This window comes from Sinohyriopsis cumingii, chromosome 4 (genome assembly GCF_028554795.1).
Source record: "Sinohyriopsis cumingii isolate HCF-2022 chromosome 4, ASM2855479v2, whole genome shotgun sequence".
In the NCBI taxonomy this organism is placed as follows: Eukaryota; Metazoa; Mollusca; class Bivalvia; order Unionida; family Unionidae; genus Sinohyriopsis; species Sinohyriopsis cumingii.
The window spans coordinates 38,968,297-38,994,320 of record NC_142964.1 but is presented as its reverse complement, the minus strand read 5'-3'; the positions used below and the strand labels follow the sequence as shown (position 1 = coordinate 38,994,320).

The window sequence follows — 26,024 nt, the reverse complement described above, 5'->3', positions numbered from 1 at the left end:
ATATTGCAAAAAAAGAATTTTCTTAAAGTCAATATGGCCATCAGTTTAGGAGAAATAATTTTTCGAAGAATTTTTTAATTTTGGGAGATAAAATTGTCATCATTCTGATTTAGGATCTACTACACAGTGACAAATATTTTAGTGAAAACACCTTGTAAATACAGCCATCCCTTCAAGAGGAGTAGCGATAAAACAAATTTTAAGACCAACTAAATATTATGACAAGTCTTTCAGTGAAAAGCCTATATCCTTAAAACCCTCTATTCAAGATAAGTAGCTACAACAACTAAAACATGACTACAAGATGGCTACCATGGCAGCCATATTATTAATCTGACTGGCATTATTTTATTTTAGCTAAATGCCACGTCGTAAGAAGTCTTCAGTATAAAACCTATTATTCATTCTAGAGAAGTGGTGATATCAAGATTTGCAAGACAGTCACCATAACCATGAAACCTCAGGTCTGATTAGCACTATTTTGATTTGGGACCAACCAGAGATAATAGTAAACCTTAATAAATGTCCATGGGGCAATATTTTCATTTAAACCCAAATAGACATCACAACATATCTTTTATGAAAACCTCAAGCTGATATGATTATCAAATTTTGAGCAGTTTTAGCAATGTTTTTAGGATATTTGGATTTCAGATCAGTACTATTTTCTTTTATCAACTAATCCTAATAAGTTGATTGGTGAAAACCCCATACAGATTTAAGCATCTGCTCAGAAGGAGAAGAGAAATGATTTAGAAGATGGTCACATCAGATGACAGATTTACACCATTTTCATATAGGACTAATTACATATGAGGTTTCTTAGCAAAACCCAGTGTGAATGTGACCATCCATAAAAGAATAGCAATAACAAGTTCTTCTATACAGCCACTATAGCAGCCATAATGATTGTCAGATCAGTACAGTGTTTACTTATGAACAACTAGACATCATACAAAGTCTTTTCATGAACACTCCATGACAATATGACCATCTGTTCAGGAGGAGGAGCAATAACAAAATTGAAGTTAAGATCAGCACAATTTGCAGAGAAGCAATAACAACATTGTTTAATGTCTGAGAAGTACTATATTTATTTATGACCAACTGGACCTTGAGATGACTGTACGTGTAAAAACATTTGTCAATGTTTAAAATGTACTACATATATTTATGACCAATTGGACCTTGAGATGACTGTATGTGTAAAAACATTTGTCAATGTTTAAAATGTACTACATATATTTATGACCAACTGGACCTTGAGATGACTGTATGTGTAAAAACATTTGTCAATGTTTAAAATGTACTACATATATTTATGACCAACTGGACCTTGAGATGACTGTACGTGTAAAAACATTTGTCAATGTTTAAAATGTACTACATATATTTATGACCAACTGGACCTTGAGATGACTGTATGTGTAAAAACATTTGTCAATGTTTAAAATGTACTACATATATTTATGACCAACTGGACCTTGAGATGACTGTACGTGTAAAAGCATTTGTCAATGTTTAAAATGTACTACATATATTTATGACTAAATAGACCTTGAGATGACTGTATGTGTAAAAACATTTGTCAATGTTTAAAAAGTACTACATATATTTATGACCAACTGGACCTTGAGATGACTGTATGTGTAAAAACATTTGTCAATGTTTAAAAAGTACTACATATATTTATGACCAACTGGACCTTGAGATGACTGTATGTGTAAAAACATTTGTCAATGTTTAAAATGTACTATATATATTTATGACCAAATAGACCATGGGATGATTGTACATGTCAAGTTTCAAGGTCATCCTGCCTCTATATTAAGAGGAGTAGCAAACCCAGACATATTCTAATGGCTGGACAAACACAGACATATTCTAATGGCTGGTCAAACACAGACATATTCTAATGGCTGGACAAACAGACATATTATAATGGCTGGACAAACACAGACATATTCTAATGGCTGGACAAACACAGACATATTCTAATGGCTGGACAAACACAGGCATTCTAATGGCTGGACAAAAAATGTGTACAGATGTCAGACAAAAGACTACTGCATAAAGCTCCTTTGGTCTATGACCAGTAGAACTAAAATCTAAATTGGCTGAACTGGACAATCTGAGTGCATTTGGGTGCTATGACAACTGTCCTAAATACCTATAAACTACTAACAACATGCCTGTCGTATTGGTTTACAACTGGTTTCAAATGCAGCTTTAAAAGTAAAGTTGGTTTTCATGATTTCCAATGATCTAGTGAAAAGAAACCTTTTTCCAGAAAATGAATACATAAAAGCCCCATATAAAAGCAACACATTTCACCAGGAAAAAATATATCCACCTTTTGTCTCCCTGAAAATTAGTAGAAAGAAAAAAGAATGTTAAAAACTACATTAATTAAAGAAACTCTGAGATTCACTGCAGTACAGCAACTATTGCTATCTTTGTGATTTTAGGGTCTAGTTATTGCATGATATCTTATATCTACCCAAATAAACGTTCCATGTGATGCTTGATGTTTAACAGTATAAAGTTGTGTATTTAAATTCTGTCAATGATTAACTCACCATGAGCTTCTAAGTCAGGACCCTGGCCTATGGCACCCTCATATGACTGAAAGTAAGCATACAAGTGATTTAATGTCTAACACAGTACAACTACACTTTTGGAAAAGTTCTAGATACAAGATATTAAATCACAAATATAAAGGTATGTTCAAGCAAATATTACATTAAGCTTTTCTGTATCTTTGAAAAATTAGCAAATCTGAAAACTAAAATGTCTGATAAGTGAATGAGCTGAATGAATTTTAAAAAAAGGTCTTTAAAGTTTATATTTTTAATTCAACAGAATGAACCATCCAACAATCAAAAATTTGATTTTCCATTACATAAATCTCTCTCCTCTCTTACACATACAAGTAAATATTTTACTAATTTTCTTTTGGCTACTCAATTTGAGATCATCTTGCTTTTATTTAAAAATACATAAAAGTGGCCCTAATATCAATATACTGTTCAACTGGCATACAAGGCACAGTCAGTAGTAAGCAAGGTGCCTTGAATTGCAAGATATCCACATCAGTATAAATTCCCACTACATGGTAGAAGCTGGTAGTATCTGTTAACTAGTTTTCAAATGTGAGTAGTTCTATTCGGTCTAGATGATTCACTGGCATGTTTTGTATGAATGTAAAAGGTGTTTATGCTAGACTCTTGCTAGACATTTGGTCCAGTGAGGTACTTTTTGGTAAAAAAGTCATTATATAAACGTTTTCATTACACATTAGTAGCAATAACCATACCTGATGGGAAATAAGTATACATTGTAGGTTTTCCACCTGTTTGCTAGGGAAGCCACCCAAGACACAACTTATGTAGAACCTGTCTACAGGTACATTCATAGCAAATTTGATCAAAACCAGCTGGGTCATACAGAAGATTAAAGATGAAAATAGTTTTCCCCATTGATATGGGCATCTCACCACTGCTATCTGGCTCTTTAATAAAAGTGCTTGGCCGAGATCATGGGTCCCAAAAGTGTTACATATATATACCAAATTTTGAATGTATGTAAACAAACACTTTTTATGCACTGATTGCATACCTTTCAGCTTATATTTAATGAATATTTATGAAAATGACCTCAGAGATTCATATTTTGACTTAAACATGGCAAGAAAAACAACAAATTAAAGAAGTTGCGAACATAACTTGGTGTCTTCTTTTAGCACAAATTACAAGTGGATGTAGGCACAAACAAGCATAATAATACAGAATATTTCATTTCACAGCATTTTTAACTGAAGCTTTCTGTGAAACTTGACATAAAGGAGTAACATGACATGTAACAAACATAAGTAATTGGACACTGATATACATACGCAAGATTACCTTTTTCCTACTTAAAAATTCTGAAAACATTTAATCCAATCTGTCAGTATTCATTGGTCAGGTATACACATGTGAAAAACAATATTATATGTTAATTAACCATATTTTGTTTAAATACTACATTTGTTATGCATATAACGTGGACACCAAATCCCAAACTAAGATGGCAAATGATTAACAAATATTCAAATAAAATAAAATAAAACATTACATGTGATGTTGGAAAATCTATAACTTCGTACAAAATGTAAATGGACGCAAAATAAATAAATGGTGGAGAGAAAATACGTAATATAATATGACATAACAGAGAAAATGAATTTTCATGTCTTAGTTATTAGTGTTACTAAAAACAATAGTCCAGAAGATGTAGTCAAAGCAGCATAGTACTTGATGCACGTGAACAGATTTTGCTGCATTGCATACACATACAAAAGCCATTATTAAATCATAAGTTAAAAACACTTCTTATAATGAAAAAACAGTAATATATGTTGGTCAAGAAACACGGGGCATGTAACCACCATTTTTACAGATTCAACCAAGCCTATATAAATCTACAGTGAAAGAACATCACTTCTTCAGAAACACCAATTCTACATTAAAATTACTACAAATCTCACAACAGAAATCTATATTTTGCTGGAGGACCCTTTGCAAATCTTACAGCAGACATCTATCTATTGCAAGAGGACTCTTTACAAGTCTTACAATAGAAATCTAAATATATACTGGAAGATGCTTTGTAAGTCTTATAATAGACATCTTAATATGTATTGCAGGACTCTTTGCAAGTCTTACCACAGAAACCTAAATATGTATTGCAGGACTAAATAAATATTGGAGGACCTGCATTATGTATTGGAGGACTATTTTCACATATTGTCTCAATAAAAATCTTATGAATGGCACAGAACTTTTCATCCTTTGTCATACTCTTTCTAATATTTCACCCAGGACTTTATATAACTTACCATACTATTCTTAAAATTTCATCCAGGACTTTCAAAACCTTACCATACTATTTTTAATATACTGGACAGCTCTCTCCACATCCATACCACTCCAGTCATCCAATATGTAACAGATACATGATGCACAATAGACAAATCTCATGTCATTTTCACTACCCTCAGGAACAGGATAATAGCTGGAAACATATGCACAAAAAGTCAATTTAAGTTAACTTTCATTTATTGTTGTGGTAATCAGTTATAGAATTAATAAAACTGTGAACAGGCTTATCATACAACTTCCTTTAAAAGGAAAGTCATCAATAAAATGAACCAAATAATAAGATAAAGAAATTAAGATCCTGAAACAATGTGGCAAGTCCTGTTAGTATTCAACATTTCCACAACCCCAACCATCAAACCCTACTAATAAAAGGGAAAGGATGATAAAACATCTTCAAATGATGCAAACAGCTAGAAAACTTACCGAATCATCTCCCAATTTTTTAAGTATCTATCCAAATAATACTCAAAGTAATCAAAGTATTTCAGAAGCCTTTCCACTACCTGACAAATGAAGCTCTCTCATGCAAAGAAAAGATGTTCACCACATCATTTGGTTTGCTTTAGCGATCAAAGTACTAAAACAGTATCTGCTTATAGTGGTAGTTGTGACAAGATAAAGGGACTGGTGCCAGATCCTGTCATTGATAGTTACTACTGGAGTGGAAGAGCACACTCATCGCAGATATAACTCCAGAGAGAGAATGCCCTTATTATGTCTGGATACCTATTATCAAAAAAAATATATTTTAATAAAAAATTGGCTTCTTTTTAAAAATGCATTACCCCAATCATATTACATTCAGAGAATTGGTAAAAAGTGGAGGGAGTTACATCCCCTTACCCTACAGTTGGCCATTATTCAGGTCTCCTTAAACATGACAAGCAGCGTCAAGTCTCATGTGAGGTATGGGCAAGGATAGCAAAATTTAGCAGATGCAGTTTTCAGTAAAATATGCTTGCTCCAGTGAATGCAATCAGAGTAGAGTAACCTGTGTTATTATGAAGCTGCTGAGGAACATGGGATGGTAGATCTACATCCCACAGCTTGAATAAAATTAGGGACTTGAATCCTAGACTGGAATCAAGAAGTGCCCTAATCTCATGAGCTAGTCAGATGTACATAAGAAATTCATATGGTTTTATGCTGATTTCATGAAGGATGAGCAGATAACCCCACACATCCGGGAAAAAATGGCCTGAAATATCTTCTCTTCCTTTTCAGCGTGGTAAGAATAACAAGATACAAGACCTATCTCTTCGATCATCACAGTACATTTTGGCACCACTTCAAAGCCCTGACATACTCATCAAGACAAGATTTGGTATAAGAATCCATTGAAGACAGCAATTTCACAACAAAAAACTAATTTCCCATCAGCAGGAACCTGGTCATGCCAATGAAACCAGGACTATCAACATGACAGTAACCAAACCATTGTAGTGGACACAACTTAGGTCAAATGATAACCAATTCTACCTACAAATGCTTGAGTGACAGGAAAGCAAGATTTATATGAAAAGGTGGGTGAGTCAGCAAAGATTTCATCAGTGGTTGAAAGGTGACTTGTTTAACAATATCAGAACCCAAGGTAAGTTCCATTTCAGACAAAGGATCATGACATCTAGTCAAAACTAAAAAATCTATGTTTGGGTTTGCACTGAGACAATGAAATCCCCATCGCAGGGTCACATTATTACACCATGATGTCCAGTCAAGAGTAATATAATTTGTGTTGGGGTTTGAACTGAGGCAAGGCAGAGGCAGAGACTCATGGGTAAACAAATAATGTAACCCAGCAACAGGGATTTCTTTATCTTGGAACAAACACCCACAGTCAAATTAAAATAACCCTGCAATTTTGCAATATAGTGAGCAGATTGGGTATTAGTAGTTTCCCCATGTGACTGAATAGTGTTCAATAAGCATTATAGTAATGAATTCTGGATTCCATGTAATTCTTTTAAGCAATGAAATTTTAGATGCGAGGGACCTACAGACACTATCTACTTGTTTTTCCCACTTAAGACTTCTGTCAGAGATGACTCCTAATAGACGATTCCTGATAAGGTCACTAGCAGACAATATTCTGCACATTTTACCTGGACAATGGGCATCCTGGCAGTTTCTCCTATATGCGACCATGAAAACTGATCATTCTAAAGGTGGCACTCTAAGGCAAAATCAACTTATAAATTACAAATATTGATACTAAGAGAAAGCCTGATTTATGTTCTGCTTATGTACATATGTTTTGTAACAGTATTTGAGACTTAATGAATTTATTTCAACTTTTAAACACCATATAAAACTCAACGGTGAATATGCATGCATACCACATACATGGTTGCTGATGACATCATTCAGGATCCATTTATAGCTTCTCACCATTTACATTTTCAATTGCGGTATTATTAACATAAAGTGATATATCTTTCTTTTTTAACCCTTGGAAGTTTTGTTTAGATGTTCCCATAAGCATGCATTTTGTCTTAGATTCACTTAATACCATCTTATTTTGTTTTGACCACTCCTCAACTGACGTAAGGTTTGAACTTAGTCTGCATTCCAGGTAAAGACATTTCTACTTGCAGAAGGAATTGTTACATTATATGCAAATTTTTCAGTATTTGTATGTTGAGTACTGAGTGGAAGATCATTGATAAATAAAAGAAAGAGAAGGGATCCAAGCGTGCAGCCATGTGGAACACCTTACCTATTATAACATAGGATAGAGTGAATATTTCCCATAACATGGTGTAGAGTGGATATTTCCCATAACATGGTAGAAAGTGGATATTTCCCATAACATGGTAGAAAGTGGATATTTCCCATAACATGGTACAGGATGGATATTACCCATAACATGGTATAGGGTGGATATTACCCATACCATGGGATAGAGTGGATATTCCCCATAACATGGTACAGAATGGATATTTCCCAAAACAAGTGATAAAGTGGATATTTCATAGAGACTTGTTCCTTCCTAACACATAAATATAATTAAACCAATTTTTGTATGGTCATGAAATATATAACAGTGTCACTTACTTAGGAGAATATCATGAGAAACCAGATTAAAGTCTAAAACTGTCTCACCTTCCATCTGGCAGTTGTAGATTCTTAAGACCAGCTAGTATAGCCTTCTTATTGATTCCAGTCAGATCATCCCCCAGAATAAGCAGTGTGGCAAGGGCCGTGTACGTCATTGCTATGTGTCCACTGTCATAAAGAGTTTCCATTTTCCCCTGAAACAAAGTATTTATTTCTTTTACTGCTGTGCATTAATTGTGGGTGTATGTCTTGTCTGTTTTGCCAGCCAATCCACGAATCCCAAAGTACTTAGGTTTGGTAAACCTTTAATTTTAACAAACTTTATCTTCTTTTTCATTAAATCTCTCTGAAAGACATCCTCACCTGAAGATGCAGTGTATGCAAGGTTGCATCTAGGATTAAATAAAGTCGGGCACTGTTTCCTCTGCCCTTGAAACAGCCATTCTAGTTGGCAGCCCATACTAAGAGTCTCAATGCTTTATTTCATACTATATTTACTATGATGCTTGTTTCCCTATCAAGTAAATTCAGGTACAATCTAGTAGCTGCATTTTTCAAAACCACCATTTCAGTTCTCTGACGAGTAATGATACCAGATGAATGACAAAGTTGGTTGAGCCAGGAGTAGAGTTTCTTTTAATATAACATGCTTAGTTATAACATGATTCTGAATAAAATGCAGTACCATTACAGCCCCCATGACCAAGGTCATACCAACATTAGCTGAAAGAAAACAAAGTGTTTCTTTATAATTTTCAAAACACTGTTATTTAAAATAATTTATCATTCCCACTGTATCACTGTTTGGTATATAATGTCATTTTCAATATATCGCAGTTTTAGTACATACACAGGTCTTTCTATATTGCAGTTCAGAACATAACGTGGTTGGTGATTATGGACCCCAACTACCATGTTATAATGAGTAACAGCTGTATGTTTAATTATATTCAGCCAAATGTAACATATTCATTTCATTAAAAAAAACTTAAATGGATGTTCACCCAAATTCAGCATTCCTCAGCTACCATTGTTGTTCAACCAGCTTTAATGACATTCCACAACAGTAACATTGTACAGAAGCATGTGGTGATTTCTACATTTCTTGGCAACCAAGTGTGCATGATTCCAGAGGATTTGCCTGCATTTATTTCATTTCTGCATAATTACGCCCCCTGAGATTCAAAAGTTCTGAAAAAAATTATCAATTTTTACAGGATTTTCACAAATGCACATCCTAGATGCAACCTGTATATGCATACAAATTTTCATGTATCAGATACTGTCTTTCATACTATAGTACTATAATACATGCACACAAGAACAGTTACAGCACACACACACACGCAATATAATTTGTGCATGTAAAATTAATTGATCACATACAGTATTACTTGATGTTCTAACAGATTCTTATGGTCATATAGGAGATATACTGACCACTTCAATATCAAAATTATGCAGATAAAAACTCATAGACTGATGTCCACAGATTATTTATCAACATTTTCAAAACATAAAGAAAATTATAATGAAATGCTTCCACTTTTCATCCTTATAAAGGACAAAAAAATTCAATCAAACAGCAAAACCACTTGTACAAGTATTTCTTTTTGTTATTAAACAAGAGTTTCACTCCATTGTTCATTAAGTACATGTACATTTTGTTGTTGGATAATTTTCTTATTCACAATGGGTATCAATAATCTCAATGATAATCCATATATACTTGCTTATAAGTTGAGTTAAACTGCAAACTGCTGACCCAGTTTGGTATGAGTAATCAGTAGAACAAATAACACAGACCCTAATCTGCCTGCACATTATGTAATGGCTGATCAGTGTCTATGATGTATGCAAAGTTGACTTATAAGCAAGTATATACAGCACTTACCTCTTTCTGGCTGAAAGAACTACCTATTGTGGTTGATCCACGAAATCCACACATGTTAAGATTGCTATCTGCAACATAAAAGAACTGCTTATAGTGTTTGATCCACGAAATCCACACATGTTAAGATTGCTATCTGCAACATAAAAGAACTGCTTATAGTTTGATCCACGAAATCCACACATGTTAAGATTGCTATCTGCAACATAAAAGAACTGCTTATAGTGTTTGATCCACGAAATCCACACATGTTAAGATTGCTATCTGCAACATAAAAGAACTGCTTATAGTGTTTGATCCACGAAATCCACACATTTTAAGATTGCTATCTGCAACATAAAAGAACTGCTTATAGTGTTTGATCCACGAAATCCACACATGTTAAGATTGCTATCTGCAACATAAAAGAACTGCTTATAGTGTTTGATCCACGAAATCCACACATGTTAAGATTGCTATCTGCAACATAATAGAAGCTGATACATAATCTATAACATTCATTTCAATAATCCCTTATTCTCTGCCTCTTGTGGGATAAGGTGACATACATGTAGTCAATACAAGCATTATTATTGTACAAGATTACAAGGTATCTTGAAATTTGATAGTGCAGCTGTTATCCTATAAAATCACTGAATGTATGTTACTGTGTGAAAATAAAATTACTACAAACCACTGCTCAGTATCGATTCTAGAAATGAACATCTTGGGGGAAATACCTTATCCATTCAAAACATGAGTATTCACAGATCTCGCTAAGATTATAAAACTAGAGGACTCCCATTTCGGTAAAAATAGGAGTCCCACCAGGAAAAGTTGCAGTCCCCTCCAGAGGTCAAGCTAGACTTGAATTTTAGGGAGAAGTGAATGCTCCTTTAGGACAGAACAGGGAGAAGTGAGAGCTCAGCTCAACAGGGAAAAGTGAGAGCTCAGCTCAACAGGGAGAAGTGAGAGCTCAGCTCAACAGGGAGAAGTGAGAGCTCAGCTCAACAGGGAGAAGTGAGAGCTCAGCTCAACAGGGAGAAGTGAGAGCTCAGCTCAACAGGGAGAAGCGAGAGCTCAGCTCAACAGGGAAAAGTGAGAGCTCAGCTCAACAGGGAGAAGTGAGAGCTCAGCTCAACAGGGAGAAGTGAGAGTTCAGCTCAACAGGGAGAAGTGAGAGCTCAGCTCAACAGGGAAAAGTGAGAGCTCAGCTCAACAGGGAGAAGTGAGAGCTCAGCTCAACAGGGAGAAGTGAGAGCTCAGCTCAACAGGGAGAAGTGGATGCAAAGCAAGAAATGCAATATATATGCAGTATACGTGATGATTGTTCAAACCAGTTAGAATGATCTTTCACATGTTGGACATTTTGAAAATAAATGTTATTTATACAGAATGATGAACAACTTCATTTGAAAAAGTGCATTATTAACAATTATTATCAACATGATTGTAAAACGAAGATTCAGTCATTAAGCAGCAAGGTCCCCTAACTAACCCCTCGTTGTTTTCTCGATGTTTAGATGGCATTTTTCAATTTTTGGAGGTCCCTTAGTAACTCGTGCCCTTGTTTATAGTGTGGTCAATGTTTGTGGACTCCAATGTGTGCGAGTTATTGAGGGAGAGGTGTATCCATGTTTGCACTTAACTTTGGATTTAAGCAATACTTTATTTTCAAGCAGACAATTTTCTGAGTTATTCTGGCCATATGAACCTAAAAGAGAATAAAAGAAACTACATTGTAACAAGTTTTAACTGAGTAACCGGATTACATTACTGTGATTTCAAGTTAGTAAAAATGCTTAATCAACTACCCTTAATAAATTTTTTAAAATTCTTTTATTTATTTATACTTTCTAAAATTCACAATAATGGTACTTTCAAGGATTTCTAAACCTGTTTGAAACAACCCCTGTACTATGTACATGGGGGCAAATGCACGTGTCTTCAGATCATACTGTTCGTCCTCATTTCTTCGTTGCAGATAAAACATTACTATAACTATTCATAACTAACACAATGAAATGCATAAAATTACAGACATGTCTCCATTATAGTCGGTATATGAACCAAACACTTCTTTCCTAAAGAACCAACACTGACGTGAGTGCATCTACTTTTAGAAGGAGGTTTTTGTAAAGTAATCACTCACTTTAATATAGCTTCACTACAATAGTCCAGTGACAGATTGCAAATTTATGGTTTATTTATTTGTCTACGTACTTGTAGTAATTTTAGGCAATGGTTAAATAGTATCTGCTTTGCTGCTTATTTCCATATTTTCACAAATACATATCAAGTCAGAAAACAACTTCGACCTTACAACACATCTCGTGAACATGACTACATAACATTATCCCATACATTTCTGACTTACATAATTTGCATTTTAAAGTTAAATCTTTAATAAAATAATACATAGGCTTTCCTTTCAATGAATTATGTATTTTTCTGAATATATTTGCCTGATGATTTACGAAAACAGACAGTTTAATAAATTGGTACATCCTAGACTTAGCAATGTCTGCCATTATTTCCCATTAGGCCTACTGGTTCACTTAAGTTTCAAACTAATTTTATGACGAAATAGTGTACAAAAAGCAGTTAATATTTATCCAGATCACAGATTCTGATCTTAAAACACAAATTGCTATTTACACACTATTGTTAGTTTCGAAACACAAGTTTGTATGTTTTATCATCAAAGGATAGCATACGGAAATTGGGCAGTGATAGTTGCTACCTTACTTGGCAAAGGGTTAATGGTCAATCAGCTATCAAAACACATGCTTGTGAATGGGCAAGAGTTTGTTTGTCAACGTAATTGATATATCAAAACTAGGCCTAGCTACTGATGTCTTGATGAATACATTTTGCTATAACACTAGAACTAACCGGGCTAAGGCAAGGGGGCATCTCAAAAAGTATGGTAGTCAATGTACCTCTTAACAAATCACAGGGTGATGTCATTTCACTTTCCTAACAGAAGAAGGCGAAGTTTACATTTTTTAGGTGACTTAGTCACCCACTTCGCCTGGTAGCATGACCCCGACCCTCCCAAAAAGCTATGAAAATTAGAAGAACTACTGGTTGCCACTGAGTTTAATTTCTACATTTTTTATAACACAGACATAGCTCTTGTTTGTCCATCAGAGTGAGACTGAATTTTGTTAATCGAAGTAAGGACTTATTCCAAGAACTAAGCTAGGCATCACACACTTTCTTACACCTAGCTACTGTTCCATCCGAGCTATAAATACTAGTAGCTTTAGCACTTTCATGAATCTCGTTACAATCTTTGTAAGTTTGCCGTTTAACCCCAAAATACTTATCCCAATTAGCGAATGGCATTTTGTCTAAGTCTCAACATGTCTTGATTATGAGGTCACAAACACTGATTATTCCGCTACATTCGGAAATGAACACAATAATGAAAGCTAAAGTTGTTTATTTGATGTACTCTTATAAATGAGTCTTTCTGCCTCTGAATTCAATAACTGTAAATATCAGTACATTTTCCCACCTGGCTGCCTGTCAAAGAATTTGAACTTGCTGCCCAGCTCTTGCATCATGTTCTTTTGATGTACTCTTATAATGGCAACATGTACATCGAGGGGTCTTTCAGCCACTGAATTCTGTCATTGTAAATATCAGCACAGCTAATTGAACAACACATTTTCCCCGAGTATAGTGAACAGCACATTATCAGACCTGCCAACCTTGACAAGACCATCTCAGTAAGACAGATAATTTTTTTCCATAAGATTAACCAGTTTTCAGTAAGGTGTAACAAAATATCAATAACGGCTATTGTAAAGCTGGAAAACATAATTACAAGTTTGACGCAGCGACGATAAACATTAGGTTCAACTGAAAGTTTGTAAAAACAGGCAGACTTTATTTACCACTAGTACAGTTGCACAAACTTTAGTTCCCAACCTTATGCAACCAAATGGATTGTCACTATCTCTCAACTTGATGTAATTCTTGGAAATTCTTTTTCCATTTCACACGACAACAGCAATTATATCTCCCGCCACGAGACATACTCAAACTGGCACGTGATGTTCAATAAACGTAATTGTGTCCTTTCCAGCTTTTACTCAAAAGAATCTGAATACTCCTTTTTATTCTTTTGTGTTGACTAATAACACTTTTTTAGAAGCTTATTTTCCCTTTCGTCTTAAACATGCATAGCTTGTTGGACACAATTTTTAAAAAAATTCTATAATCAACAGTTTGATCATGCAGATGCTTTGCATGAACAAATAGGTGCAGTTTAAAGCATTGGGGGTGCTGCGGTAAAGTTAGTCTGGTTCTCTAATTTCACTAATCCTAATATGAAACCTGGATCCAAATCAAACATGGATGAACCAATTATCCGGATTTTTCAGCAACGATCATTTTTTCATAGTTTTTGTTTGTATGCCAAAGTCCATATTTTAAGGATAATTTTCGCAAGACTTAATGGCAAAATCATAAGGGCTGGCAAGTCTGCATTATATGCCTAGCCCATGTTTAATAGTCCTCTATGTGGATAAATGAAAATTCTTGTGCAGAAACCATTTTTCTTCTTTTAATCAGTAACTGTGACCATTGCCCATTTAACCTCAAAATCAAAACAATTCTTCCTTGCCATAAGTGCAAACCATCGACAAAGTCTGTGCTATTTCTTCCCTCTGTCAGTAATCTTGAAATTTTATACTCAAAATCAATAGACTGTCTTCTTCCTTAACACAAATGCAAGCCATCCACAAAGATTGGTTGAGGTGTCTTGCAGAACAAATGTTATTGTGTCAAAAACCATTTTACATTGTTGAATTCAGAGCCTGGAGCAGCAGTGGGTTTATGGTTAATGTGCTGCTCTCACAACTGATAGGATGCCGGTTCGAATCCTACAACTGGACCAGCTTTGGTTAGCTACTGTGGCATGTCATTGGGCAAGGCAATTTACTATATCTGTTCAAGTCATCCACAAAGTTTGGTAACTGCAGATAGTGGAGAACTCCAATATTGTGCAGAAAACGTTTTCTTTGCTTCAGTCAGTGATCTTGACATTTGATCTTTTAACATTAAAATCAACAGGGTTCTTCCTTACCCCAAGTACAACATATCCACAAAGCTTGGTAAATATAGACGATACAGAACTGAAGTTATTGTGTTGAAACCAAATTGATAACAGACAGATGAGTGGAATGACAACATCATAACAGAATATGCTCTGCCCATTGGTGGGTGTGTAAAAAAAGGAAGCAATTTTCTGAATATAAGAAGAACTGAACGAAGAAATAAAGGTAGGGTTTGTAAATATAATGCACTATTTTAAACACATTAGGCTGATTACTTTTGCATGATTTTTAGAAATTGCCACTAAACCTGCAATCACATGTAAGAATAGACCTAAACAGCTCCAATGTTGAAAAAATTAACTTAACATAACCATATCTATTGATATTCATCTTTGCAACTTGTATACTATACAGTGTTAGGTATTTAAGACATCTAAAGTCAAAAACATGGTATTCAAAATACCAGAATGCCACATACACAAAAAGGAATGCCACAGACCTTCCACTTCTACAGGACCTGGTATAAAAAAGTTCTCATTGTCTTTAATCAATCTCTGCCAAACCTGCTTACATTGTTAATTTGATGACCACTGAATCAAGTTGCAACAAGAAATGTACGAAAAATAACATCAAATTCATGTTCTCAGACCTGCACAACTAAAAAATAGCTATCTAAGGAGGTTTTAAGACAGAAGTCAAAGGCAACTTAAAAGAACTAATGCTCTACAGTCTGAAACAAATTTCCTAAAATTCAAGATAAGACTGTTTCTTCATTTTAACTGCTGAGTGTTGAAATCATAACATTGCAAATTAGCTACTATGGTGGCCATACTAAATGTAAGATCAGCACCATTTTCATTTAGAACAAACTGGACATCATTTGAAGACATTTGGTAAATCCAATGTCAATATGGCCATCTATTCAGAAGGAGCAGTGATATAAAAATTTTTAACATAGCCATATTTTATACAAGATTGGTATGACCTGCATTAAAGACCAGCTAGATATATGAAACCTATTGGTACAAACCCTATATCAATGTGCCCATAAATTCTGGAAGAATAGTGATAACATTTTCCAGACAGCCATCGTAGTGGTCAGATTAAATGTAACATTGGTATCATTTTCATTCAGGACCAACTAGACACCATAAGAAGTCTTCTGTTTAAGAAAAATGATTTTTAAAAATTAATGCAAAAATATTAATCTGTTTATTATCAACTGAGTACCTCAACTTTGATAAGATACTAAAGAATGTTCTTTGTTTATTCTTTTGTCTTTAATGCCCTATTTCAGTATGTAGGTTGGCAGGCAGGTGGGTGAGTGGGTGGGTTACTATGTAGGTATGGGGCTTTATAACATGTCCGCACAATATCAGCTAAATAGTGTCAATTAGAAGTTCCAATTTCAAATTTAAACATTATTAGAAGTTCAAATGTAAAGCTCAAAGGCTGCAAAAAGATCATTAGTTAGAAAAGGGGTAGAGATCACTTAAGCATGAATTTTTTTTTCTGCAAAAAAATGTTTACAATAGCTACAAGCAGAGGTGAGCTATGTAATCATTGATTACGTTCAGGAAGTATATGCATGACTTTCAGCCCCCTCCCCTATGGGCAGGTGCTATGAAACCTACTCAAAACTCTTGCCTTGGATGACATTCAATGAGACTATACATATGCATATACTTTTATCTGTGCAGACACCAATGCCAATGCTCAGGGTTGTACAATAAAGGTGAACTAAAATTGTTGATTAGAATCAATTTTGAAATCTGATAGTCCGGTACCAGAATTTAAGGTCCTAGAAAAGAAACTCTTACTAGAGAGAGATCTGTAAAATCAGATGCAAAGTAGACATAAGATTGAATTGAAACTTTTAGCACATGTATATGGTAGAAAACACACACTACTGAAAGAAGACTTAAATCACAGTAAGTCTTTCAAGTCCACAGTTCCATCTTGTAAAATGGTCTTGGTGTATATTAAGAAATTGATACACCAGCAGGCAAAACCTGTCCTCTTTCTTTTGCAAACATCTAAGAAGAAAGAGTGAAAGAAAGATGGACAATTAAACTGAATATACCATTTTTGTCAGGCAGAACCTGTAGCGCATAAATCCATTCAATTATATTCTCTCTATCTTTCTCAATTGCTGATAATGATCCCAGCATGTCCAGTCCAGATATTGCAAAGAATGCAACTGTCATCCTGAAATGATATATATAATACAATAATCACTTGCCGTTATACATGTACATAAAGGAAGTTTAAATAAACATTATACACTTTTCTGGATTATCTCCCTTGAAACTAAATTCCTATAAACTTTTTGGTATAAATGTTCGTATCTCAGAATATAATTTGTATCTGTGTAAATGAAAAGAAATGCAAGATCCTTTCTGCTATCCAGTTATATCAGTCAAGGGAAAGCCACAATGGCTCAGTGGTAAACATGCCAGACTAGCAACTGAAAGGTGTAGGCTCGAATCCTATAATCCAAGCAACCTGGGCCAGTAACCATGGTGCATCATTGGGCAAGGCACTTTACTCCACTCACCTCAGCACTAAATAACTTAATTGTGTTGCTGTGTCATAAAGCACCAAACCTATCTATCTATAGCATTCAGAGTATATGAAGCAACATATTACTAACCAGCCTATCTGGTCTGGACCTTTTAGTCAAGTGATATGTGGGCTTGAAGCAATTGTATCAGGTTCAACCCTTGATGGTGGCCATGTTTCATCCTTCACCTGTTAATTTTAATGCCATTGTCCAACCCTTTGCATTTCGACTACTTGATGATGCAATCTGGAACGAACGTCAAAGTAGAGGGAAGAAGGGTAGCTGTCATCGTATAAAAGTCCACTTACTAAACAGTCTATCTGGTGCAGACCTTTAAGTCCAGTGGTATTTATGTCTGACTACAAAGCATAAGTACCAGATTTAGTCCATAATGGCAGCTATGCTCTGTCCTTCATGTTTTATAATATCTGACACATCGCTATTATGAAGTATAACCAAGAAGGCCAAGGCCATCTCATCTGTCTTCATGGGTTCGAGTCACAGGCTCGAATAATGTGGGTACATGAGAAAACTTGCTAGTAGCTTCTCATGGGTTGGTGGTTCTTCCTTGGGTTTTCCAGGGTTCTTCCTCCATCAGTTATACTGGCCACCATGTATAGCCTTTCTTGTGCTGAAAAATGTTGTTAAACCCTACAACAACAACAAAGGCAGATACTATTTTTGGTCCAGAAGCTAAATTCATCTAAATATTAAAATTTATCTCTTCTAGAATGCTGACAAACTTATAAGTAAATTGATAACTAACTACAAAATACACAAAAAACAGAATGTGACAGATTCTAATTTAAACACTGGATAACACTTGAAATCTTTAATATGTAAATATACCTGTATATATTTGCTCGTGAGTCCAGCTGCAAACTCCACCAACTCAGATCTGCCATCACATAATGCCCTGGCAGATCAGGGTCTGTGCAGTTTGTTTGCATTAATCAGTAGAAAAAACCATGCAGACCCTGATCTGCAGGTACATTATGCTATGGCAGATCTGGATCTTCTTGTTTCCAGTTTGACTCAACTTATAAGTGAAAATATACAGTAATACATCTGAAATGATTTGGTTTTTGTAGTTCTGTATGGGGTTTAATGTCAGTTTTCAGGACATAATTGGCTCTCCATGGTGGCCAGTGTATTTGATGGAAAAAGAATCCATGAAGAACCCACATTCATAGACTTTAACTCACGGGGACAGAAGTGAGATGTGTAAGTGATCTATAAAGGACAAGTGCTTTAGACCACTCGACCACCAGGGGCCCCCATCCTAAGTGAACCAAATACTGTGTATACTACATATAAGTAGTAAACTTTTGATCATCAGTATGTTGCTTTTATAACATGTTCATATTTATGAGCCAGAGAATTTGCCAACACTTTTACCTTTAAATACAAACTGCACTGATTCTTTTGCATTTTCGTGGCAAAATCTGATTCTTCATAAATATATAACAAATGTAAGTAATGCATTTAATGTCAAAGTTTGCTTCTACATAATTATATAGCAATGTAAGTATCCCATTTAATGTCAAATTTGATTCTACATAAATAAAATACATGTATATAGAAATGTAGGTACCCCATTGTAATGTCAAAATCTGCTTCTACATAAATATATAGCAATGTAGGTACCTATACAGGTACATACATATTTAGCAATGTAGGTACCTATACAGGTACATGCATATAGCAATGTAGGTACCTATACAGGTTGTTGCTGTTCTAGGGTTTAATGCCATTTTTCAGCACAAGATAGGCTATATATGGCGGCCAGTATAACTGGTGCAGGAAGAACCCTGGAAGACCTAGGAAAGAACTACCAACTCACAAGAAGCTACTGGCAAGCTTTCCCACGTACCACGCTAGCATAGCCTTGGACTTGAACCCACGCAGACAGAGATGAGATGGTAGTGATTCAGAATGGTGAGCGCTTTAGACCACTCGGCCACTAGAGGCCCCTCCTATACAGGTTATTGTTGTTGTTGTTCTAGGGTTTAACGCCATTTTTCAGCACAAGATAGGCTATACATGGTGGCCAGTATAAACGTTGGAGGAAGAACCCTGGCAAACCCAGGGAAGAACCACTGACCCACGAGAAGCTACTGGCAGGCTTTCCCACGTACCCACGCTAGCCGAGTCCTTTACAGGTACATGCATATAACAATACAGGTACATACATATTACAATGTAGGTACCTATACAGGTACATGCATATAACAATGTAGGTACCTATATAGGTACATGCATATATAACAATTTAGGTACCTATACAGGTACCATATATGCATATATAGCAATGTAGGTACCTATGTAGGTACCTATACAGGTACATGTACATGCATATAACAATTTAGGTACATGCATATATAACAATTTAGGTACCTATACAGGTACCATATATGCATATATAGCAATGTAGGTACCTATGTAGGTACCTATACAGGTACATGCATATAACAATGTAGGTACCTATATAGGTACATGCATATAAAACAATTTAGGTACCCTGTTTAATCAGAGGTGGCATTAAAATGTAAATTCTGCAGGTTTTACAGTTGTTGGAAATAAAAAATTTATAAAATGAATTAAAACTGATAAATGACTGAACATCTGTATCCAAAGTTTTATCTGACTTTGCTGGTATAATAAAACATATGAACAAAGTACAGTACCAGTGTGCACATAGCTGCTTGCCAAAGGGAAGCATAAATACTAAAAACTTTGATACACTGTTGATTCTGTATTCTTGTATTAAACAGTACTCATCATCTGCAGAAACAATTTACACTACTATTGTATTTATTTACACAGTATCAAGTACCATTCATAAACAAAAACAAACTCATGCAAGAAACTAAACTACTTCTACAGCTTATTTTTTATTTACACCAATTTTTGCAAATTAGTTTCTGGTAATGTACACTAGATTGATCCCTCCCCACAACAAAAAATCCATTTAATAATACAATTTAAATTAACAGAATGATTTGCCACAGCATTACAAAACTGTCTGGCTACTACATTCCTTCACAAATTGTTATGACCACCAAATTCTGTGGTGCATTGCTTACAGGGATCATCTGGAATGTAGGTCAATTCAACAACTGCTCTTACCACTTGCTGTGTAACAGGTATTTTCACTGATACCCCCCCCCATGAAATCATGTCTTTATATCCGTTTCAAGTACCAACTCCAAAGTTTCCAGCTACAGCGACAAATGGATCTAATAATACAATCATAAATACATGTCATTCAGGTTACATCCCACAAGCTTATCAGACCTGCCAGTTATGATGAAGTACTCTGACTAGATCATGTACCACAAAATATAAGCTTTCAAAATAGTGTCAGATTGCCATCTGTGCTGCAAGACAAAAGACCAGGATATCTTTTATAGAAAATATTACAGATCCTTATCCACCTAACATATGTCAAGACAAACAGACATGTGAATATTTTTTTTTAATTTATGGAAAAGTCTGTCAACAACTGGTAAAAATATTGTATCCTACGATATACTCCCACAACAGCCCCTCAATGTCTTTTCTAATCTAACATAGTACATCATGTAAACACTGCGGATAAGTAGATAAAAACCTTTAGAGTGTGTGTGTGTGTGTGTGTGTGTGTGTGTGTGTGTGTGTGTGTGTGTGTGTGTGTGTGATTAGAAATTTTAACATAGCTTTAACAATTTTTCAGTCATATCGCTATGATGTCTGCAGTGTGGCAGTTTATAGTGATATCTAGCACTGCATGGGGCATCATGCCGCAGACATGTAGCATGATGTCCAACCCAATCACATTATCCTGACACCAGGCTGACCAGTTATGATGTTACAAACACACCTTTTCTATGTGCAATGTGTCCAATGACACACACCATTTTCCACCTGTGAGGCTCCCCTTTTATCTTTTTGGTCAGCCATGGATGATCTGTAGAATAACTAATTGTTAGACTTTCATTAACAGGCATGAAGCCATTGTGATTAATTAAGTTAATCCTTTTCAGATATGATGACTAAGAAACCAATGTTCTGCTGAATGTGTATGTAAGCATCTGCGATCATTAATCAAAGCCTTCTCCAAGTCTTTGCTGAACAAAACTGTCAAATCATGGAATAATAATAATAATAATAATAACAATAACAATAATAATAATAAATTGTACTTGAGTACATGTGAAATAGACTGAGGCAGTACAGTGTCAGTAGGCACTTTTTTCAAGAATTCAGATAAGTACTTCTGACTTGTAAAAATGAGTTAGCAGAATTTTTCATTTTGGGAAGCAGACTTTTGAAGACAAGAACATTAATGCTAACAAAAGGCAAAAATAAGAGCACAAGAGAAAACAGTAAACAGAACTCGAAATCAGAATGTATATTCAATGCTGACTCAACAGTGAAGGGTGCTACTGAATGGTGTCAGAACTATAAATGGGAGAACTTAGAGACATGAATGGGAGAATCAGTTCTTCTCGATGAAAAAAATGTAAAATCAGATTATACGTTAAAACCAATTTGTGAGTAGTGAATGACAACTAGAATGCAAAATCTTTTTACTAGAAATGGAAATACCAACTTACAGCAATCAGCCTTTAGTTGTCATGAATTTAATTTAACCTGGATAATTTAACTACTGTTGAGGGTTGCCACACTACACAAAAAAATATAACAGACAATCCTGATTGTTGCTGAGAAAACTCAAGAAATTTGTGTGAAAAATAATGACTGCAAAGCAACACAGTTCCTTACAATGAAAGAGTGAATAAATTAAAATCAGAATAATAGAGGAGCATCAAGTATTTGAAGACTTCCATGACCAGAACGTTATGCATATATTAGTTAAGTCCAAGAACAGTAACAAGTAAGAAAGTAACTCATTTGAAAAACTAGTTTGTGCCAAGTCAATCAGAAAACAAACAGACCATCCCATAAACCTGTCTATGACCAGTCAAGCTAAAAGTTACTTGTCAAAACAACCATTTTTAGAAATGTTACCCAGACTAAAAAAGAAGTTCATGTGTTCAGGTCATCAGGCTACAGGATTTGTTCAGCCTTGAATATATCTGATTAGGCATATTCTGATAATCGGGAGGGTGGCTTAGATTCTTGGGATTTCCAACCCCCAAATAAAAATTTTGAAGATATCAAGTTAACACCATTTCTTCTTTCAACTGTCAAGTATTGTAACCATCTATGACATTCTTCAGCAATAACATGATTTTGAAATTAGCTGATGTGTACACATACTGGATGTCACTTGGTACCATTTTCATGTGTGACAAAGTAGACATCATTACACATCTTTTGTTAAAAACCCAAGTCATAATTATCATCTGTTCAGGGGAGTAGTGACAACAAGATTTTTAAGACAGTCATTGCAGCCATATTGGATGTAACTAATACCATTTTCATTTAGCTCCAATTAGGTATCATAAGAAGTCTACTGGTGAAAAAACATAATACAGCTATCCATCTGGACATGAGGAGAGATGACAATATTTTCAAGATATAAATTTCCATTCAGAAGGAGTAGCAATAAAATGATTTTCAAGATGGCTGCTGTTTTGGCCATATTGGATGTCAGATTGGCATCATTTTCAGTTAAGATCAACAGGACATCATAAAAAGTCTTCTGGAAAAAAACCCACACTGATAAGCCTTTCTGTTCTGGTAGAGTTGTGATAACCAGATTTTTAATCTGTATACCATGATGGACATACTGGCTGTTAGATCAGCACCATTTTTATTTGGGACCAGCCAGACATCATAAGAAGTCTTTCAGTGAAAACCCCATTCTGCTATAACCATCCATTCAGGAGGATAAGTAATAACAAGATATCCAAGACAGCTGCCATGGTGGCCAAATCCGACACCAAACACCAAACAGCACCATTTTCAATGCAGGACCAACCAGAAAGCATAAGAAGCCTTTTAGTGAAAATCTCATGTTGACATGACCATTTATTCTGGAGCAGTGAAAATAAGATTTTCAAGATGGCCACTGTAGTGATGAATATAAATATAAGGTTTCAATGCAATCCTCTGAGTAGTTTAGGAAAAGAACTGATAACAAACTTGTGCTAACCGAAGGACAGATAACAGACCATCCCATAAGCTCTTCTGGTCTATGACCAGTATAGCTAAAAGCTATTGCTCTGATAAGCTGAAAAAATTATTTAGTTGAAAATTAATTCCTAACTACACCCCCCAAAATTAAATGGTCTTGTCCATTATCTACGGCAGCAGATGGATTGCCAGAGCAGATATAGCTCCACCTACTCATTAACTCAGTAATTTATGCACACAAAAATCAGAAGTTTTTGTTCTGGCATAATCTTAATGTCAGATGCAAACATTTTGTACATTCTCTCACAGTACAATCTGTTGTAGTCAGCATAACATATCAAAATCAACTCTGATGTATGGGCTAGGCATGCAATAAATTGCTGCCTGCAAAGGAAGGGATATGCTCTGGTTTGGGAACATGATTGAATTTTAATTAAGACCCACTATGATAACATAAATATTAAAGTGATATTAATGCAGCATTAAGTAGAGGAAAATGTCAAAGTAGAGACAATCCCGAGACAATTTCGGGCCATTTGAAATAAGTCATAAAATGAAATTTTCCAGAAATAGTTATTAATAAAGACAGACTAGAGATAATTACTCTAGGTTCGATGAGCATGTTAAATTTTGGGTGTTAGAGAAAGTTAATTCCAATTGGCTAAAGGGGTGTGCTTCCCAGATGAAATTAGTCGTTCCAAGTTTTTCTATGAAAAGGGAAGCCTGGCTCCGAGATCAGTAAAAAGTACTTTTCACATTAAATTGTCCAAGGGATGGGTGTCCGGAGCATTGAGGACATGGGAAAGAGAGATATAGCTCCATACATGCACCACACAGTGGGAAAAGACAGCTGACAGCCATGTTGTGGTTGATGGCTGGAAGAGTCTGGAGAGATAGAGAGAAGAAAAAGCATACAGCAACTATGACCTGTCACCAACAATGAATATGAGGACTGGAAACAACCAGGTTATGCCAGCATGCTCGGCAATAGTTCAATCATTCACTTGATTCTATAATGAAATTTGTTTTATGGCACAGCTAACCATTTCGTATAAATTTTTTGTGATGCTGTTTCAATGAAAGTGTATCCTTCAAATGTCATGTTCTATTTTATGTTGTATACATAACTGATTAAACTGTTATATTTTAAATATGGGAGCTCATGTTGTTTTATTCTATATCTCTGCTCAGATCTCACTTATTCCATCCACTAATTTTATATTTTATGTTATTAATTACTCGATCCAGGCAATAACACCATGGTCAGTATAGATAACAATAACCAAACAAAGGCACCATATAACAAGTGGACTGCTTCTAACAGTTAATTAACTATATTGTAATTTACATTAATTATGGTAAATACAAAGCAGCTATTTCTTCTTTTCATTTTTCTCTCCATTCATGGATCCACATCAGAATCACCTCACAGGTCCTAAAAAATTTACAGAAATTCAACAAGACTGATGACTGTTGATCAGTTATATCCATTACTGTGTACATACTGGCATGGAAAACATAGAGCTTCTGCTACTAGACGAGGGTGATCATATGACTCTGACTTTTTCTGAACTGCATAGACGTTTATTTTTTTAATTTAGTCATGTGGCATCACGTCAATGTTAATGAGTAAGTACAATAAAGTTTCAATGGTCTATTGTTTTTCAGAAAGTAATTCAAAAATGTTAATGTTTTTACAGCATTGCAAAAAATAATGCAATTTTAAAATTGTTGTTATCAATGTGCTGTTGATTATATCAGATATAGCCATAATTTTCCAACTGTATAAAGAAATAATTGAAATTTTGGAAATGTTCATTTTCATCTCAAAAACTGCAAAACTATTTCTTCTTATTATAGCTAGAATTGTGTATATGTATTAATTACTTATGTGTGTGCTGCCAAAATGTTTTAAAAAGATTTTCTACTATAATATGGTAGCTTTAGTAAATATTTTATTCTGCATACTGTATATGCAGTGGCTTGGTCGAAACCATTTATTTTCATGGGGAAGTATGGCATATCTTTTGTGCCCAACCATTTTATTTACAAATACATAAATATTTCTAAGATATTGTCTTCATTTATAGAAAATCTAGTTATGATGTCTCCACTAATGCCTTGCTTTGCTAATACTTTTTTGCAGGTTAACTGATCACAGATATCTGTCTTACACATGATCCTGTCTATTCCCTAAAAATTAAACTGATGTCCCTAATACATGTATGTCCTTATTCAAGCAATTGATTCTGATTCTTTACAACCCTCTAATGGTAAAAAAAATACAAACTTGGACTTAAGGATCTTTATTAGTTTGGTACTACACATACATAACAATGAGATTAATTGATTGGATTCATACTACATGTACAGGTACAAAATAATGAAATTAATTTATTAGTCTGGTACTACATGTACGTGTACAAAATATGTCAATCCAAGTAAGGACTCATTCCAAA

The 26,024-nt window shown here is 34.9% G+C and overlaps 1 protein-coding gene across 3 annotated transcripts in view; it reads right to left on the bottom strand.

Annotated features, from left to right (window-relative positions):
* Nucleotides 1-26,024, bottom strand: part of LOC149800959 (geranylgeranyl transferase type-1 subunit beta-like) — a 51,749-nt gene that overhangs the window by 24,102 nt on the left and 1,623 nt on the right. For all 3 annotated transcript variants that reach the window (XR_016420574.1, XM_089955036.1, XM_089955037.1), the window contains exons 2-6: nucleotides 17,002-17,126; nucleotides 9,874-9,941; nucleotides 8,025-8,173; nucleotides 4,923-5,055; nucleotides 2,580-2,625 (exon numbers count right to left, since the gene is read on the bottom strand). Coding sequence is in view for 2 of the 3 variants with exons in the window: in XM_089955036.1 (XP_089811162.1) it covers nucleotides 2,580-2,625; nucleotides 4,923-5,055; nucleotides 8,025-8,173; nucleotides 9,874-9,941; nucleotides 17,002-17,126 (521 nt within the window). In the remaining variant the exon portion in view is untranslated. The remainder of the gene's footprint in view (nucleotides 1-2,579; nucleotides 2,626-4,922; nucleotides 5,056-8,024; nucleotides 8,174-9,873; nucleotides 9,942-17,001; nucleotides 17,127-26,024) is intronic.